Source organism: Phocoena sinus, chromosome 20 (genome assembly GCF_008692025.1).
Source record: "Phocoena sinus isolate mPhoSin1 chromosome 20, mPhoSin1.pri, whole genome shotgun sequence".
NCBI lineage: Eukaryota > Metazoa > Chordata > Mammalia > Artiodactyla > Phocoenidae > Phocoena > Phocoena sinus.
In genome coordinates, this window is record NC_045782.1 from 19613789 (window position 1) to 19632424 (window position 18636).

At 43.9% G+C, this 18636-nt stretch overlaps 1 protein-coding gene across 1 annotated transcript; it reads left to right on the forward strand.

Annotated features, from left to right (window-relative positions):
- The first annotated feature begins 4443 nt into the window (after nt 1–4443).
- LOC116745993 (C-C motif chemokine 8-like) lies at nt 4444–7820 on the forward strand. The gene is made up of 3 exons (XM_032617163.1): nt 4444–5926; nt 6727–6856; nt 7262–7820. Exons 1-3 carry the CDS (start codon nt 5851–5853, stop codon nt 7365–7367), a joined length of 312 nt encoding a protein of 103 aa, XP_032473054.1. The 5' UTR covers nt 4444–5850; the 3' UTR covers nt 7368–7820.
- The last annotated feature ends 10816 nt before the right edge of the window (nt 7821–18636 follow it).

An 18636-nucleotide genomic window follows, 5' to 3' on the forward strand; every position in this document is an offset into this window, starting at 1 on the left:
TGGAGGGGAGCATAGGTATCTCTTGGCCCAGAAATGGCCATGTCACAAAACTGGGGTCCTCCCTAACACTGTGCCCATGGAGGACATCAGTAAAGAGCCTCATCACTATTTCTCATAGCCCAGTATAAGACCTCGTTATCCTTCCAACCATCCTCTTGGGTTGACACTTGCACTGAAACTCACGTGTCATCCCTGATCTTGTGCATCCCCACATTTCATAGATGAAGCAGGTGGGCCTAATGGAATCTGGGTGGGTCACAGAGCTACTTGGCAGGCAAGCCAGGATTATGCCTGCTGGACCTTAATCCCTTGCATTTCGATGAACCCACTTGTCCTCATAATAGACTTTTAGTCTTATTTCTAGTTCTTGCTTCCAGATGCACCTCTGTATCATGTCACCTCACTGGAGAATAAAAATGTCCTGGGCTTATTTAGTGACCTTGCATGTGCACTGCAGCTAAGTACAAACTTGGTCCCTAAACCATGCTGGACCATGTGTATCAGACATGATGCAATTGGTGGGGAGAGTCCCTGAGTTTAAAAAAGCTGCCGTCCTGGAAGGGCTTAAGTTCCTTCTTCTTCTAAGAGGAAATCCTGAGGTCAGAACTACGGTTCATGTTCTGTAACTTCTGTATTGTTAAGAGGTGATACAGTGTTTTCAAAAAATGAAATATACAAGAGGTAGATGTTTTAAAGTCTCTTATAAATAAAGAAGAAAAATAAGTGAATTCTTAAGCTAAGGAGACTATCAATTCACAAGATAAAAAACCTAAACCAATAGTGTATTGTTTAGCCTCCACGTATTTGTATTTTTTACACTTTTTTCCTGTAATTGATATCTAGTCTCATAGCGTCGTGGTCAGAAAAGATACTTGATATGATTTCAATTTTCTTAAATTTACCAAGGCTTGATTTGTGACCCAAGATATGATCGATCCTGGAGAATGTTCCATGAGCATTTGAGAAGAAAGTGTACTCTGTTGTTTTTACATGGAATGTCCTATAAATATCAATTAAGTCCATGTTGTTTAATGTATCATTTAAAGCTTGTGCTTCCTTATTTATTTGCATTTTGGATGACCTGTCCATTGGTGAAAGTGGGGTGTTAAAGTCCCCTACTATGATTGTGTTACTGTCGATTTCCCCTTTTATGGCTGTTAGCATTTGCCTTATGTATTGAGGTGCTCCTATGTTGGGTGCATTAATATTTACAATTGTTATATCTTGATCCCTTGATCACTATACAGTGTCCTTCTTTGTCTCTTGTAATAGTCTTTATTTTAAAATCTATTTTGTGTGATATGAGAATTGGTACTCCAGCTTTCTTTTGATTTCCATTTGCATGGAATATCTTTCTCCATCCCTCACTTTCCCTCTGTGTGCCCCTAGGTCTGAAGTGGGTCTCTTGTAGACAGCATATATACGGGTCTTGTTTCTGTATCCATTCAGCCAGTCTATGTCTTTTGGTGGGAGCACTTAATCCATTTACATTTAAAGTAGTTATCAATATGTATGTTCCTATTACCATTTTCTTAATTGTTTTGGGTTTGTTATTGTAGGTCTTTTCCTTCTCTTGTGTTTCTTTCCTAGAGAAGTTCCTTCAGCATTTGTTGTAAAGCTGGTTTGGTGGTGCTGAACTCTCTCAGTTTTTGCTTGTCTGTAAAGCTTTTAATTTCTCTGTCGAGTCTGAATGAGATCCTTGCTGGGTAGAGTAATTTTGGTTGTAGGTTTTCCCCTTTCATCACTTTAAGTATGTCCTGCCACTTCCTTCTGGATTGCAGAGTTTCTGCTGAAAGGTCAGCTGCTAACCTTATGGGGATTCCCTTGTGTGTTATTTGTTGTTTTTCCCTTGCTGCTTTTAATATTTTTCTTTCTATTTAATTCTTGATACCTTGATTAATATGTGTCTTGGCGTGTTTCTCCTTGGGTTTATCCTGTATGGGACTCTCTGAGCTTCCAGGACTTGATTAATTATTTCCTTTCTTATACTAGGGAAGTTTTCAACTGTAATCTCTTCAAATATTTTCTCAGTCCCTTTCTTTTTCTTTTCCTCTTCTGGGACCCCTATCATTTGAATGTTGGTGCATTTAATGTTGTCCCAGAGGTCTCTGAGACGGTCCTCAATTCTTTTCATTCTTTTTTCTTTATTCTGCTCTGCGGTAGTTATTTCCACTATTTTATCTTCCAGGTCACTTATCCATTCTTCTGCCTCAGTTATTCTGCTTTTGATTCCTTCTAGAGAACTTTTAATTTCATTTATTGTGTTGTTCATCATTGTTTGTTTGCTCTTTAGTTCTTCTAGTTCCTTGTTAAATGCTTCTTGTATTTTCTCCATTCTATTTCCAAGACTTTGGATCATCTTTACTATCATTCCTCTGAATTCTTTTTCAGGTAGACTGCCTATTTCCTCTTCATTTGTTTGGTCTGGTGGGTTTTTATCTTGCTCCTTCATCTGCTGTGTGCTTCTCTGTCTTCTCATTTTGCTTAACTTACTGTTTTTGGGGTCTCCTTTTCACAGGCTTCAGGTTCATAGTTCCCGTTGTCTTTGGTGTCTGCCGCCAGTGGCTAAGGTTGGTTCAGTGGGTTGTGTAGGCTTGCTGGTGGAGGGGACTAGTGCCTGTGTTCTGGTGGATAAGGCTGGATCTTGTCTTTCTGGTGGGCAGGACCACGTCTGGTGGTGTGTTTTGGGGTGCCTGTGACCTTATTATGATTTGAGGCAGCCTCTCTGCTAATACGTAGGGTTGTGTTCTTTTGCTAGTTGTTTGGTATGGGGTGTCCAGCACTGTACCTTGCTGGTCGTTGAGTGGAGCTGGGTCTTAGCGATGAGATGGAGATCTCTGGGAGAGCTTTTGCCGTTTGATATTACATGGAGCCAGGAGGTCTCTGGTGGATGAGTGTCCTGAAATTGGCTCTCCCACCTCAGAGGCACCCGGCTGAAGCACCAAGATCCTGTCAGCCACATGGCCCAAGGAGAAAGGAGAAAGAAAGAAAGAAAGAAAGAAAGAAAGAAAGAAAGAAAGAAAGAAAGAAAGCAAAAGAAAGAAAGGAAGGAAGGAAGAAAGAAAGAAAGAAAATAAAGTTATTAAAATAAAATAAATTTAAATTACTACAAATTTAAAAAATTAAAAAGTGAAAAAAAGAAAAAAAATAACGGACAGATAGGACCCTAGGACAAATGATAAAAGCAAAGCTATACAGACAAAATCACACAAGGAAGCATACACATACACACTCACAAAAAGAGAAAAAGGAAAGAAAATATATATATTTAAAAAAAAACAAAAGGAAGAGAGTAACCAAATCAATAAACAAATCTACCAATGATAATAAAGTCTAAATACTGAACTAAGATAAACATAAAACCAGAAACAAATTAGACACAGAAAGCAAACCCCAAGTCTACAGTTGCTCCCAAATTCCACCTCCTCAATTTTGGGGTGATTCCTTGTCTATTCAGGTATTCCACAGATGCAGGGTACATCAAGTTGATTGTGGAGATTTAATCTGCTGCTCTTGAGGCTGCTGGGAGAGATTTCCCTTTCTATTCTTTGTTCGCACAGCTCCCAGGGTTCAGCTTTGGATTTGGACCTGCCTCTGCGTGTAGGTCGCCTGGGGGCATCTGTTCCCACCTCAGACAGGACGGAGTTAAAGTAGCAGCTGACTCGGGGACTCTGGCTCACTCAAGCTGCGGGGAAGGAGGTGTGCAGGTGCGGGGCGAGCCTGTGGCGGCAGAGGCCGGTGGGACGTTGCACCAGCCTGAGGCGCGCTGTGCGTTCTCCCGGGGAAGTTGTCCCTGCATCACGGGACCCGGGCAGTGGCGGGCTGCACAGGCTCCCGGGAGGGGAGGTGTGGAGAGTGACCTGTGCTTGCACACGGGCTTCTTGGTGGCGGCAGCAGCAGCCTTAGGGTCCCATGCCCGTCTCTGGGGTCCGCGCTGATAGCCGCGGCTCACGCCCATCTCTGCAGCTCATTTAGGTGGTGCTGTGAATCCCCTCTCCTCGCGCACCCCAAGACAATGATCTCTTGTGTCTTAGGCCAGACTTTTTCCCAGACTCCCTCCCGGCTAGCCGTGGTGCACTAACCCCCTGCAGGCTGTGTTCATGGCGCCAACCCCAGTCCTCTCCCGGCACTCCGACCGACCGAAGCCCGAGCCTCAGCTCGCAGCCCCGCCCGCCCCAGCGGGTGAGCAGACAAGCCTCTGGTCTGGTGAGTGCTGGTCAGCACTGATCCTCTGTGCGGAAATCTCCCCGCTTTGCCCTCCGCACCCCTGTGGCTGCGCTCTCCTCCGCGGCTCCGAAGCTTCCCCCCTCCGCCACCTGCAGTCTCCGCCCGCGAAGGGGCTGCTAGTGTGTGGAAACCTTTCCTCCTTCACAGCTCCCTCCCACTGGTGCAGGTCCTGTCTGTACTCTTTTGTCTCTGTTTTTTCTTTTTTCTTTTGCCCTACCCAGGTACATGGGGAGTTTCTTGCCTTTTGGGAGGTCTGAGGTCTTCTGCCAGCGTTCAGTAGGTGTTCTGCAGGAGTTGTTCCACGTGTAGATGTATTTCTGGTGTATCTCTATCCACACATTTTGATTGATTAATCCCTTAGCTATGGAATTGAATGGAGACATTAATGATAATATTACATCAGTTTTCTCATAATTATTGTTTATGATTGTGAAAAAATGGAAATTATATAATTCCCAACTGAAATTCTTCAATTAATTATGGTGCCTTTATATATGGACTCCTGTGGAGTCTTTAACATTCAAGATTATTGGAGAATATTGAATGATTTGTGGAAAATCTGGAAATATTCATTGAAAAGGTGATATGCAAACTTGGGTTTGATGATGAGATTTTAGCTATAATACCAAAAGCAACATCTATGAAAGGAAAAAAATTGATAAGTTGGACTTTATTAAAATTTAAAACTTCTGCTCTATGAAAGCCATTGTTAAGAATATAAGCTACAGCCTGTGGAGAAAATATTTGCAATGCACATATCTGGTAAAGGACTTGAATGCAAAATATACAAAGAACTTCTTAAAGTCAACTGTAAGAAAAAAAAAATTTTTTTAATGGGCAAAAGATTTGACACCAAAAGCAAAAGACCCTTTTCAAACAGACCCATTCCATCTGAATCTGCATGATATATTGGGCTTCCGCATATCATTTCACTTGGAAAGAAACTTTAGTGTCTAGATAAAATATTTGGAAATCACCACCCTAAAAGATCGGTATTTGCCACCCAGTTCTTAGGCTCCACAACAGAACATTCCAAGGCATTAAGACTTGAAGATTCCTGGATTCTATCGTTCTGCTAAGGTTCTATCAAGCTACCTGTATGAGGTTCTAAAGGAGCCTGACTGATTTAGGATGGCAGGGACACGAATCTGATAAAGAGACCAGGCAAAGCCTTAGGGCCCCGTCCCAGACCTCCCGGGACATGGGGAGGGTCAGGCACTTGGTTCTCTTCACTCTGTTAGGAACTCAGCTTCTACTCTTCCTTTCCAACAGATCATGTTCCATTTCAAAGAAATCAGAGCCCTTCATAGGCCAATAAGGTCACTTCCTACACTTTACTGGGTATAACTACATCCCCTTCCACCACTGCCCCACCATCTAAACAAATGATGGAAACTGCACGACTTCCCTTTCTCGGTGTTTGGAAATCACCACCAGGATCTGGTACCTACTCACCACATTTAGGGGCCTATTTTATCCTTCCTTAGACATGACCCTGCCCGTGTGCTCTGCTCCTTATAAAAGGCAGGCAGATGAGCCAGAGGAGCCAGAGTTGCAGAGAAGCTGAGACCAACTCAGAAACCTCCAGCTCTCAGGCTGAAGCTCCCGTGCTCACCCTCCGGTATGAAGGTCTCTGCAGCACTTCTGTGTCTGCTGCTCACAGCAGCTGCCTTCAGCACCCAGGTGCTGGCTCAGTCAGGTAAGCCTCCTCTCTTCTTAAGCCTTAACATTTTAACTACCCCAGGTACTAACACCTGGCATGAGTCATCCCATGCTTGCTGCATAGCCTACATTAAAAAGATGGAGAGAATGAAATCCAGAGGGGAATTAAGAAGAGCTGGCATGTCACAACTGGTCAGAGGCAGAACCAGAACTAGAAGCCCAGGCCACTGGAGCCAGGCTCCACGATCTTTCTCAACACCAGCTTTGGGACATTAAATGCAGCTGCTATCTCAACAATCCTCACCTTGTTTGGAGATGTGGCACAGAAGGAAGAACCATTTCTCATTGTGGATAGGAAGGACATTTTGGGCAGTAGTAGAGAGGAAGAAACTCTTCCTGAGGATTCAAATGTTGGATTACAGTCCAGGGTAGCTCCCAGAAGGGTGGCTGTGTAAGGAGGATAAGGAACCCAGAGGCATCTCAGCATGTGACTTAGGTTGGCTCTAAGCCCGTGGGGACAAATAGCTGGGAAGCAAGGTCTTAGAACTTATCTTCCCAGGGTCAGAGGTTTTGGATATGTAGACCCTGAGTCACGCTACAAGGATTAATCTTGTTACTCAAGATTTTGCCATCTGCAGTCAACAATGAGGGGCCCCATAGTTCAGCAGAGGAAACTGACTCACAGATAACATTTTATCTATGGGATCTGGACTAAAGCTCTGAACTAGGGAATGGTAGGTCTTAGTTAGAACTTGTGTATTTGCTTTGTCTTCTACCTTCTCCTTCTTCTCTTACAAATGCAGGCTGACAATACATTATAACTCTGATGCTTTGCAGAATGTTTTTCAGATTCAGTTTCTACCCCAATCACTTGCTGCTTTATTGTGATCAGTAAGAAGATCCCCTTCAAGAAGCTGGACAGCTACACAAGAATCACCAACAGCCGGTGTCCCCAGGAAGCTGTGATGTGAGTGGACCATGCCCGGGCACCGTCAGCCAAACATTCTATCTGAGTTCTATACTTCCAAATGAGTCAGATAAATATGCCATCTAATCCAAAGGACCCTTTACCCCATAGACAAATGAAGCCCATGAGAAGGAATCCATACTCACTCCAGGCTCTTCTGGAAGCTTGGTCAGATCATCCAAGTTCCTTTAGCCAGGAGCTAAAGGAAGGCTTCCCCTGGAGCAGTAGCAACAGAACTTCCTTTCTGGAACAGAGGCCTCTTCCTCCCTTTTCCCCTTCTTCCTGTTCCCATCCAGGCTCCTCACCCAGGGAGCAAGGACTAATCATGTCCAGGGGCCAATGGGCCAAGCTCCTGGGCAAAATCCTCAAGACACTCGATTTAACTGTGCCCTCTTTTCCCCACAGCTTCAAGACCAAAGCGGACAAGGAGGTCTGTGCTGACCCCAAGCAGAAGTGGGTCCAGAATTCCATAAAGCTCCTGGATCGAAAGCCCCAAGCCCTGGAGGCTTGAACCTTCGTACCTGGACTGAGAGACAGTCAGAGCCCTGGAAAATCTTATTTATTTCCCCCCACCCTTCCCCAGCTGTATTATTTTATTATAATGTCCAAAAAGAGGTTCTTTGTTTAATAATTTAAAACACATAGTTTCTTAAACAATAATTCTATTTAAGTTATTGATGTTTTAACTTTATCTGCCATAAATCCTAATGAATGTAAAAACACAACATCTGGTGACGAGTTTTCCTTTGTGAGCTCAATTAAGCTCATGGTAAGATGGCACTGTTCTCCCTCCTACCTGCCTGTAGTATCCTGAGGTCCTTCCACTGATCATCAGAGTGAAACACCTTTGGATTCTTAGGAAATCAGTGCTCCTGGAAGTCGATGTGTGCTATGTAGTATTGTGATGGAAATTAATGTTATTAAATGACTATGGTGTTTTCAAAGAAAAAAATCTATATAATTTTAAACTACTTGGCCTTATTTTTCATGGGGTAACATTTGGCAGGAAGGGAGAAAATGGCAGCAATGAGTGACAATTGGGGGTGTGAGGATCATCCTCTAAATTGAGTTTTTTGGACTCAGCTGAGGATTACGGAGAACCTAGAAGGACCAGACCAGACTGTTCCAGCCCTGTGGCTCCAGTCCCTAAATCACCTGCCCTTATTTAATAGAATCTAGATTCCTATTGCTTTTCTCTCCACACTTACCTTTGCCTGGTCTCTCTCTTGATCTCTTGCAACAGTCTGCAAACGTTTCTCCATAGCCCCAGGTTTTCTCCATCTAATTAATTCTCAAACCCAGAGTAATGTCCCAGAAATGAAACTGAGTCTAACAGGAAACTAGATGTCTATAACTTAGAGGTCCATGTAAGGTTCTTTACTGGAGATGAGCCTTCAACAGGACCGGTCTTGAGAGATTGGAATATGATGGGAAATGAAAGGATTCTTCAGAACTGATACAGGAGGGAGATGAGGGGAGGGGGCCAGAGGAAGGAATCCCATCTGGCTGGGCTCTGGGAAGAAAGAGAGTCAGAGTTTTAGAAATGCAGGTTGGAGCCAGGTTGTAGGGGCTCTTGAATTTCAGATTGGGAAGTCAGCAGGTAATAAAGATGCACCGAAAGTTTTGAAACAGGAGAGAAGGAGAATATCACATTCAGAGGCGAGCATCAGGAAGAATAACCTAGTATCTGAGTACAGGATGGAGTGTGAGAGATAGAGGCCTGAGAGCAGGCTGCTGCCATGGTGCAGGGGAAATGATGGGGACATAAATGGTACAGGGTGGGAGTGGAGATGAAGTGAGGAAGAATGGGCCAGAAAGAGTGATAGGTTAAATGTTGTAGAAGGTTGAGAATAATTGACCAAGACACAGACCCTTCTCTTATAATCTTGCAAACCGATATCTACAGGGCTTGCACCCTTGAGACACAGAATGATTCATCTCTGTCACTATACCCTCAGCCCCCAATCTCAAGAATTTGCAAAATCCATTTGAAGCCATGGAATCTCCTTTCCTTAATAGCCTCTTAAGGTCAAGAAGATTCTCTTGTACTTCGTGAGCATATCTGGCTCCTTTTTCAGACAGGAGACCCACAGCACCAAGGCACAAAGACCAGACCCCTCATTAAGGGAAAGAAGATTATTGTCCTGCTGACCCAAGTCCAGGGGGGCTGTCATTGGTTGGAGAAATACCATGATTCCAGTACAAACATGGAAACATATCAAGGCAATGTTTCTGGGCTCTGATCCCAGAACTGACCCTGACTCTCTGAGTCACTTACAGCAAGTCAGTTTCTCTCTCTGGCATTAAGATGCCCCATACAAAAGTGGCAGTTGTTCTGTGTCACAGGCAGGAAGTGAGAGGATCTGGCAGACAGCCTCATAAACTCTTTCCTGCTCTAGGAGCCATGTCTCCTGGGAACTTGGCTACATCTGTTGGCTAGGGTAGGGCCAGGAAGAAAGTGCCTAGAATTAAAACCACTGAGCCAGCCAGGAGCCCAGCCTAATGGCAAACACCTGCAAGTCAGGTATATAACCTGTCTGAAGATGAGCTTTCCATTGAAGTCCAAGGTAGCACACCTAAACCCCAGGCATCTAAATAAGGCGCCTAAATGTCAGCTGGGCAAAAGGAGTGCTTTCCAACCACAATAGGCTCCATCCAGTTCTAACCCCTCTCTTCCACAGCCTCAAGGTCAAGCTGGCTCCGGAGATCTGGGCCCAGGGTTTCATGAACTACCTAGACACAAATCCTAAATTCCAAAGGCAAGAGACTCACCCTAAACTGGCACCAGGCCACAGCACAAGACACAATCCATTTGTTTTCCCCGAGCATTACCCAGAGGCACTCTGGGATTATGTCGTTGTATTTCAAATCACAATGAACTTTATTAATGACATTAAACATAAATGTGTTAAGTGATATGTCATCTTATTTAAGTTGTTGATGTTTTATGTGCCTTAACTTGAATATTAATATTTTGAAAATCCCCATAAAAATAGAGCTAGCATATGACCTTGCAATCCCACTCCTGGGCGTATATCCAGAGAAAAACATTGTCTGAAAGGATACATGCACGCCAGCACTGTTTACAAGCCAAGACACAGAAGCGACCTAAATGTCCATTGACAAAGGAATGGATAAAGAAGATGTGGTACATATATACAATGGAATATTACTCAGCCACTAAAAAGAATGAAACAATGCCATTTGCAGCAACATGGATAGACCTAGAGATTGTCATACTGAGTGAAGTAAGTTAGGCAGAGAAAGAGAAATATCATATGGTATGCCTTGTATGCGGAATCTAAAAAGAAATGATACAAATGAACGTATTTACAAAACAGAAACAGACTCACAGACCTTAGAGAATGAACTTATGGTTACCAGAGGGAAGGGTGGGGCGGAAAGGATAGTTAGGGAGTTTGGGACTGACATGTACACACTGCTACATTTAAAATGGATAACCAACAAGGACCTACTGTATAGCACAGGGAACTCTGCTCAATGTTATGTGGCAGCCTGGATGGCAGGGGAGTTTGGGGAGAATGGTTACATGTATCTGTATGGCTGAGTCGCTTTGCTGTGCCCCTGAAATTATCACAATATTGTTAATTGGCTATACCCCAATACAAATTTAAAAGTTTTTTTAAAAAAAGAAAAACACATCCTTCCACGAATGGGTTCATACCAGTGAGCACAATTCATTCCCTTGTCAACTGGGGGCAAAGAACTGGTGAGGTCACTTGAAGCTGACAAGAATCCTCTAGGGCTCTCCTCTGATTTCACCCTGGGCTCGGGCAGGGAGCTTGCTGTGGGCTTGGACTCATTTCACTCTCTCAGCAACTGCTCTGTGTCTCCTCACTTCTTGCTTTCTGCACATAGGCTCCTCCTTGGGTGTCATCTCAGGTCAGGGGTTGGCTCAGCCTGCACATTTGCCTGAGGCTCACAAGTGCGGGGCAGTGAACACTCTGGGTGACAACTTTCCACCAATGCAGGGATGTTTAAATGCAGGCAGATGTTTAAATGCTTCTGCCACCCTTCCTTCCAGCGGCTGATTCTGGGAGCCATTCTGCAGGCATGTCAGTCAGTTCAGGAGAAGCTATCCCCATCGCCCTATACCGACCTTGATTCTGCATGCTTCTGTTCGTTCCTCCTCCTTTTCCGTCTCACTCGGCTGCCTCTCAGTCATGATCTCTGGGGTCACTTCCCAAAGGAGCTATGTATGAGAGAAGTTCTCATCTCAGGCTCTGCCTTATTGATTCATTGTTTTATGCAGTCAATATTTGTTCTCCTTCTCCCAGCCAATGCCTGGATTTCAACAGGCAAGTTTGCTGGCTCAGGGCCAGGGATTTAGCTGGGCATTTGTTTGGTGTGTTTACCAAGGCTGGGGCTGGGGTCAAGATCAGAGACTCACCCAGTATGTTCTTTGGGACCAGGGCTGGGGCCAAGACTGTGGACTCAACCAGCATGTTTGGTAGAACTGGGTTCAAGAGGTCAGCCCACAAGTCAGGGTCAACCGGACAAGGACTGAGTTAGCCACATAGCTAGCAGAATGGTGACCTAAAGAAGGATTTAGCAAATAAGTAAATGTATTGAAGATAATGGAAGCCATCTCCCTTACTGTTGGAGAAGCTTCCATAGAAAAATATGGAATGTTGGAAGCTAGAAAAACCCTGTGGTGTTGGACTGCAATTGGAGGTATCAGTGTGAACTTGAGGTTTTACAGGTAGATGGTACCTATAGATAGATAGATAGACAGATAAAGATAGATGGATAGATAGATGGTAGACAGATAGATGGATAGATTGATAGAGATAGATAGATAGATAGATAGATATACACATATGGATGACAGGACATGCATATATTAAGCATATACTCAACCACCAAACACCCTTCCAGATATGGCTAAATATTTTCCAGAGTTTTGTCACCAGTTTACACTCACTCCTACCAGCAATGTATGAGAGTTTGAGTTATTCCATATTTGGTATTTCCACACTTGGTACTGTCATTCTTTTTAAGTTAGCCATGATGATTATGTGTATAATTCCACATACTTATGGTTTAAATTTGCATTTTCCTCCTGACAGATGAGGTTGAACATCTATTTAAATGTTTATTAGATATCTTCTTTTATGAAGGTCCACTTCATATCCTTTGCCCATTTTTAGATTGTTTAGATTTGGATCTTGTCTATTTTTAGATTGCCTGTCTTTGTATTATGAATTTGGAGAAGTATTTTCTATATTCTGAATAGGAATCTTTTGACAGACATGTGAATTGAAATATCTTCTCATAATCTGTTATTTTATTTTTCACTCCTGTTTTGCCTTTTGATGATACAGCTCCCTGATTTGATTTGATTTGATTGATTGATTGATTTCCATGGAAGGGCTTACAAAGACCAAGATGTAGGTAACTAGAGAGATACAGGATCAGGGTGCTGTACACATGTGCTGAATTGTTCTTGGGCAACAGGTTCAAATGTAATTAATTGGCCTAAGAGAAATTTCTGTCTCACTCTTCAGCGAGTAAGTAGATCAGAGCCTAGTTTTTAACCCCATTGAGTTGGAGCTTCTCTATATATATCTCTTGGGAGAGAAATGTATTTCAATTCAGCATCGCCTACTGAGTGCCACTGTGTGCTTGGTGCAATGCTGGCACTGTTGAGGGTGCCATTACGGTGGTAAAAGAGACTCAGCACCCCCATCAGGACTTCCTCATCATGCACTAATGAGTATCACTGGGCAGAGGCCAGAGGATAGTCGGCCCAAGATAGGCCTTTGCTGATTTACCAGAAAGAGGTGGGGTTAAGAGCATCCAAGGAGGGGGATACTTAGAGCAAAGGCCTCAAATAAGGAAAAGTCCAGAGGGACTGGGGAATGGCAAAGAGACCTCAGTGGCTAGAGTTAGTTTCAGGCTTTGCATTGTGTATGTGGATAGGGAGAGGCTAGGATGGGGAACCCCCGTCTTGTTGACCTTCTTAACAGGAAATACAGCTTCCTAATTTTAAAATAGTCCATTTATCAATAAGTTCCTTTATGGTTAGTGCTTTTGTTTTCTGCTAAAGAAAACTTTTTTTAACCAGACATCACAAAGTTATTCTTTTACATTATCTTCAAAAAGCGTTATTTTTTTGTTGTTCACATTTAGAACTACAATCCACCTTAACTTGATTTTCGGGTATGCTGAAAGTTAGCGATCAAGATTTTATTTTTCCATATAAATATCCAATTGATTCAGCATCAGTTATTCAAAAGAGTTCTTTTTCTTAACTACTCCACAGTGCAAACTTAGGTTATATCCAACATCAACATATGTATGGTTCTACTTCTGCACTCTTTAATCTGTTCCCTTGGCATATCATCCATTCTTGGAACAATGGCACCATGTCATAATGACTATTGCTTTCTAAAAACTGTTAACATCTGGGAGTGTAAGTCCTACAACTATGTTCTTCTTTAAAAGTTGTCTTAACTATTTTAGGTTTTTTATTTCTCCTTTAAAAGGAATCAGTTTGTCAATCTCCACAAAATTCTTGCTTGGATTTTAATTGGGATTACATTGAATTAGGAGGAAAATCTGTTACCGAATCAAATTTGGGTCCACTCGCCTGTGGACAGAAGAACTTCCGTTTCTTTGGCCACTGCACCAGGGCCAAATACAAAGCTTTTTCTGCCTGCATTTTTTATTTAGTCGTGGGAAGGGGCAGCCTCAGGCATTCATCCTGGGAGTCTCCCCCAAAGAGAGGACAGCAGAAACTAAAAACTATAAACACCTGAATTAGCAATGCAACAACAGGCAAAATGCTAAGACCCCAGTGGGTAGGGAGACTGCACACCTCAGTTTGCCCAGGACAATTCTGCCTCACCCCTGTCTGGCTTGGAAAATCAATTACATGAGAATCTTCCCACAGAGGAGAACCCTTATGTCTTTTTAGGCTCCTTGGATCATTGGTAAGTATTCATTTTTTACTATATGCTGGTCCAGAGCATGACCAGAAAGATGAATCTGTTTTCTAGAGTAGAAGTAGGAGGGCTTGAGCTGGAAGGTCATCAGCCATCTATTTCAGAGCAAGTTTGGTTCCCTATGAAATCTGTGAAGCCAGACCCAATGTAAGCCAGACCTCACATAAAAAAAAAAAAAAGAAAAAAAGAATGTTTATTTCAAAGAGGATAAAAAGAAACACCCAGAGAGCTGAAGGAGTGTGAATGCCTGATTACAGTCTTCTTTGGATAAAACAGAAACTTTGCTTCTGTGGTATGTGTGTTTAGGCAGATTAAATTGATGTTTGATTATAAACCCCAGGGTAGAAAGAAAATAAATATGTTCTTGAAGACTAGGAGTTCCCAATAGGAGGAAGAGAAAAAAAAGTCATTAGCTAATACCCTGATGGCTGCCGTCTCTAGGAAAGTCTAGATAGATCTCATCATGGTACCTCTGGGCTCAGAGACCCTCTGTGGATGGCTCCCCATCTCCCCAGAATATCCATGCTCCCTAGCATGGCACTCACGACCCTCCTATCTGAATCCAAAATATTTTCTCTTCCTCCTTCTCCTCTTGTACCCTCTCCTAAGTCACACAGCAAAGGGCTTACCATGTGCCAACACCTTCTGAGCTTTGCTGCCTGAGGGCCTTCATCCCTCCCCTTCTTTACCTGTTGGAAAATGCTAATTTTTTTTTGCGGTACGCAGGCCTCTCACTGCTGTGGCCTCTCCCGTTGCGGAGCACAGGCTCCGGACGCGCAGGCTCAGCGCCCATGGCTCACGGGCCCAGCCGCTCCGCATGTGGGATCTTTCTGGACCGGGGCACGAACCCGTATCCCCTGCATCGGCAGGCGGACTCCCAACCATTGCGCCACCAGGGAAGCCCTGAAATAAACATTCTTGTAAAACAGTGCAACCTCAGAATACAGATCAAGGGATAGAGCTCAAAAAAAATAAATAAATAAAAAATAAAAGATGGGTGGAAGACCTAAATAGACATTTCTCCAAATAGGATATCCAGATGGCCAATAGGCACATGAAAAGATGATGAACAGCGCTAATTATCAGAGAAACGCAAATCAAAACCACAGTGAGGTATCACCTCACACTGGTGAGAACGTCCATAGTTTAAAAGTCTACAAATAACAAATGCTGGAGAGGGTGTGGAGAATAAGGGAACCCTCCTACACTGTTGGTGGGAATGTAAACTGATACAGCCACTATAGAGAACAGTATGGAGATTCCTTAAAAAACTAAAAATACAGTTGCCATATGATCCAGCAATCCCACTCCTGGGCATATATCTGGAAAGAAACTCCAATTCGAAAAGATACATGTACCCCAATGCTCATAGCAGCACTATTTACAATAGCCAAGATACGGAAACAACGTAAGTGTCCATCAATAGATGAAGAGATAAAGAAGATGTGGTGTGTGTGTGTGTATATGTGTGTGTATATATATATGACCTTCAAGATGGCAGAAGAGTAAGACGTGGAGATCACCTTCCTCCCCACAGATTCATCAGAAATACATCTACACGTGGAACACCTCCTACAGAATACCCACTGAAAGTTGGCAGGAGACCTCAGACTTCCCAAAAGGCAAGAAACTCCCCCACGTACCTGGGTAGGGCAAAAGAAAAAAGAAAAAACAGAGACAAAGAATAGGGACGAGACCTGCACGAGTGGGAGGGAGCTGTGAAGGAGGAAAAGTTTCCACACACTAGACCCCTTCGCGGGCGGAGACTGCTGGTGGCAGAGGGGGGAAGCTTCGGGCCCGCGGAGGACAGCGCAGCCACAGGGGTGCAGGAGGCAAAGCGGAGAGATTCCCGCACAGAGGATCGGTGCCGACCGGCACTCACCAGCCCGAGAGGCTTGTCTGCTCCCCGCCGGGGCGGGCGGGGCTGCGAGCTGAGGCTCGGGCTTCAGTCAGAGCGCAGGGAGAGGACTGGGGTTGGCTGCATGAACACTGCCTGAAGGGACTAGTGCGCCACAGCTAGCCGGGAGGGAGTCCGGGAAAAGTCTGGAGATGCCGAAGAGGCAAGAGATCATTGTCTTGGAGAGCGCGAGGAGAGGGGATTCAGAGCACCGCCTAAACGAGCTCCAGAGACGGGCGCGAGCCGCGGCTAAAAGCGCGGACCCCAGAGACGGGCATGAGACGCTAAGGCTGCTGCTGCCGCCACCAAGAAGCCTGTGAGCGAGCACAGGTCACTATCCACACACCCCTTCCGGGGAGCCTGTGCAGCCCGCCACTGCCAGGTTCCCGGGATCCAGGGACGACTTCCCCGGGAGAACGCACGGCGCGCCTCAGGCTGGTGCAATGTCACGCCGGCCTCTGCCGCCGCAGGCTCGCCCCGTACTCCGTGCCCCTCCCTCCCCCCGGCCTGAGTGAGCCAGAGCCCCCGATCAGCTGCTCCTTTAACCCCGTCCTGTCTCAGCGAAGAACAGTTGCCCTCAGGCGACCTACACGCACAGGCGGGGCCAAATCCAAAGCTGAGCCCCAGGAGCTGTGCGAGCAAAGAGAAAGGGAAATCTCTCCGAGATTTAGACACCGAATATTTAGACTATTTAGACACTGAATAGACACCGAATCTTCCCAAATTGAGGAGGTGGACTTTGGGAGCAACTGTAGACTTGGGGTTTGCTTTCTGCATCTAATTTGTTTCTGGTTTTATGTTTAAGTTAGTTTAGTATTTAGAGTTTATTATCATTGGTAGATTTGTTTATTGATTTGGTTGCTCTCTTCCTCCTTTATATATATATATATAAATATATATATATATAATGTTTTTTTACTCAGCCATAAAAAACAATGAAATAATGCCATTTGCAGCAACATGGATGGACCTAGAGATTATACTAAGTGAAGTAAGTCAGAAAGAGAAAGACAAATACCATATGACATCACTTATATGTAGAATCTAAAATATGATACAAATGAACTTATTTACAGAACAGAAACAGACTCAGACATAGAAAACAAACATTGTTACCAAAGGGGAAAGGGGGTGGGGGAAGGATAAATTAGGAGTTTGGGATTAGCAGATACAAACTACTATATGTAAAATAAATAAACAAGGTCCTACTGTACAGCACAAGGAATTATATTCAATATCCTGTAATAAACCGTAACGGGAAAGAATATGTAAAATAACATATATATATATAACTGAATCACTTTGATATATACCAGAAACTAACACAACATTGTAAATTAACTATACTTCAATGAACATAAAAATTTTTCAAAATTGAAATTATTGGCACAGGACTGAGCACTTTGCATGCACTCATTATCTTATTGGGTTCTCAGAACATCACAATGAGGTAATAATTAGCAATCAGTTCCTCTTAGAGGCTCAAAGAGGTAAGCAATTTGCTCCAAATCATATAACCAGTAAACGACAAATACAGTACTTAAATCCATGTCTGGTTGACTCCAGACCCCAGGCTCCTAAACATGTTTTCTTACAAGATAATAGGTCCTGAAGCAGAGGGAAGGACAGACAGGAGTCCCTTCAGCTGGAAGTGTTTGAATGTCCCCCCACTCACTCAGTTTGGAGAAGAGTTTGGGGTGCATGTGTAGGAGTGGATTGTAAGAGGATGATAACATACAAGACTCAGTTGGTTAAATTCACTGGCATGAATGTGCTTATCCAGAATTCAGGATTCAATGCACTAGCACAAGTACTTGGGGATGATGAATATTTAGCTAGATTGGCTGATTGGAATCTAGGCTTTAAAACAGGCCTGCAGTTGATGAAGTTGAAATGCCAGAACTCCCCTGGGACATTAGGAAGGTGTCTAAAGGCTCAGGGAAGTGGGTCTATTGAAAAGGATCTATTATGTGCAAGCTGCCTAGCCATCCCTAACTGCACTCCCGGGCAAGGCCAGAGGACACTTCCTTTACCAAGGCATGCTTTGATGGGGCCGTGAGAGGAGGCCAGCGTCCTTAAGAGCTCTCTGGTGGCTATTCACTACAGGTCAGAGATGGCCACGGGATATGCTGGAATCCCGCGGTTCTCAAATTTTAGTTCCCATTAAGAATCACCTGGAGGGCTTGATACAACACAGTCTGCCATCCTACTATTGGTGACAATTTAAGTAATCATGATGCCAGCAGCTGCCATTATTATGCTCCTAAAATATATGAGCAACCCAATTCCAGAATCCCATTTAGAAGGTCTATTACCAGAAGCCACTTCTGGTACCTAAACCTCTGTCAGTGAGGAAGAAATAGATAACACTGAAATTGGAATGATTTGAGGAGGGTTTAATAAAAATGCTATTTACCAAGAAGTGGGCTGGGTGTGGAGAAACCATAGGGCTGCTTTGGTACTCTGAGGCTAGTGACAGCATGGTGACCACCCTTGGACCTGAAGGAGCAAGGACAGAGTGTGGTTCCCCAAAACTGGACGGAGAGAGTCATAGAGAGGGCCACCTGGAAAGGAAGTGAAAACCATTGGTTGAGGGCTGCATCCAGGCAGAGGTATAAGGAGGCAACAGAGAAATCAGTACTTCACCCTAACTACTCCCTCTTTCCAACACCCTGCAGGGTTCCCTCATGTCCAAACCCAACCCAAAGCCAGAAGACCTGCAATCTCATTGACGTGATCCACAAAAGAATGGCATGTGTGTCTGCAGGGACAAACTTGAAATCTTTTCTTTTGTGGTTCCTGAGAAGTTTTTATGTCAAAGACTTATAAAATGAGTCGAAGAGTGAACACCTTTGATATTCCCTGGAAGCGACTGTGTAAGATCAGAATTATTTGTTCTTGGAATGCTTGGAGGA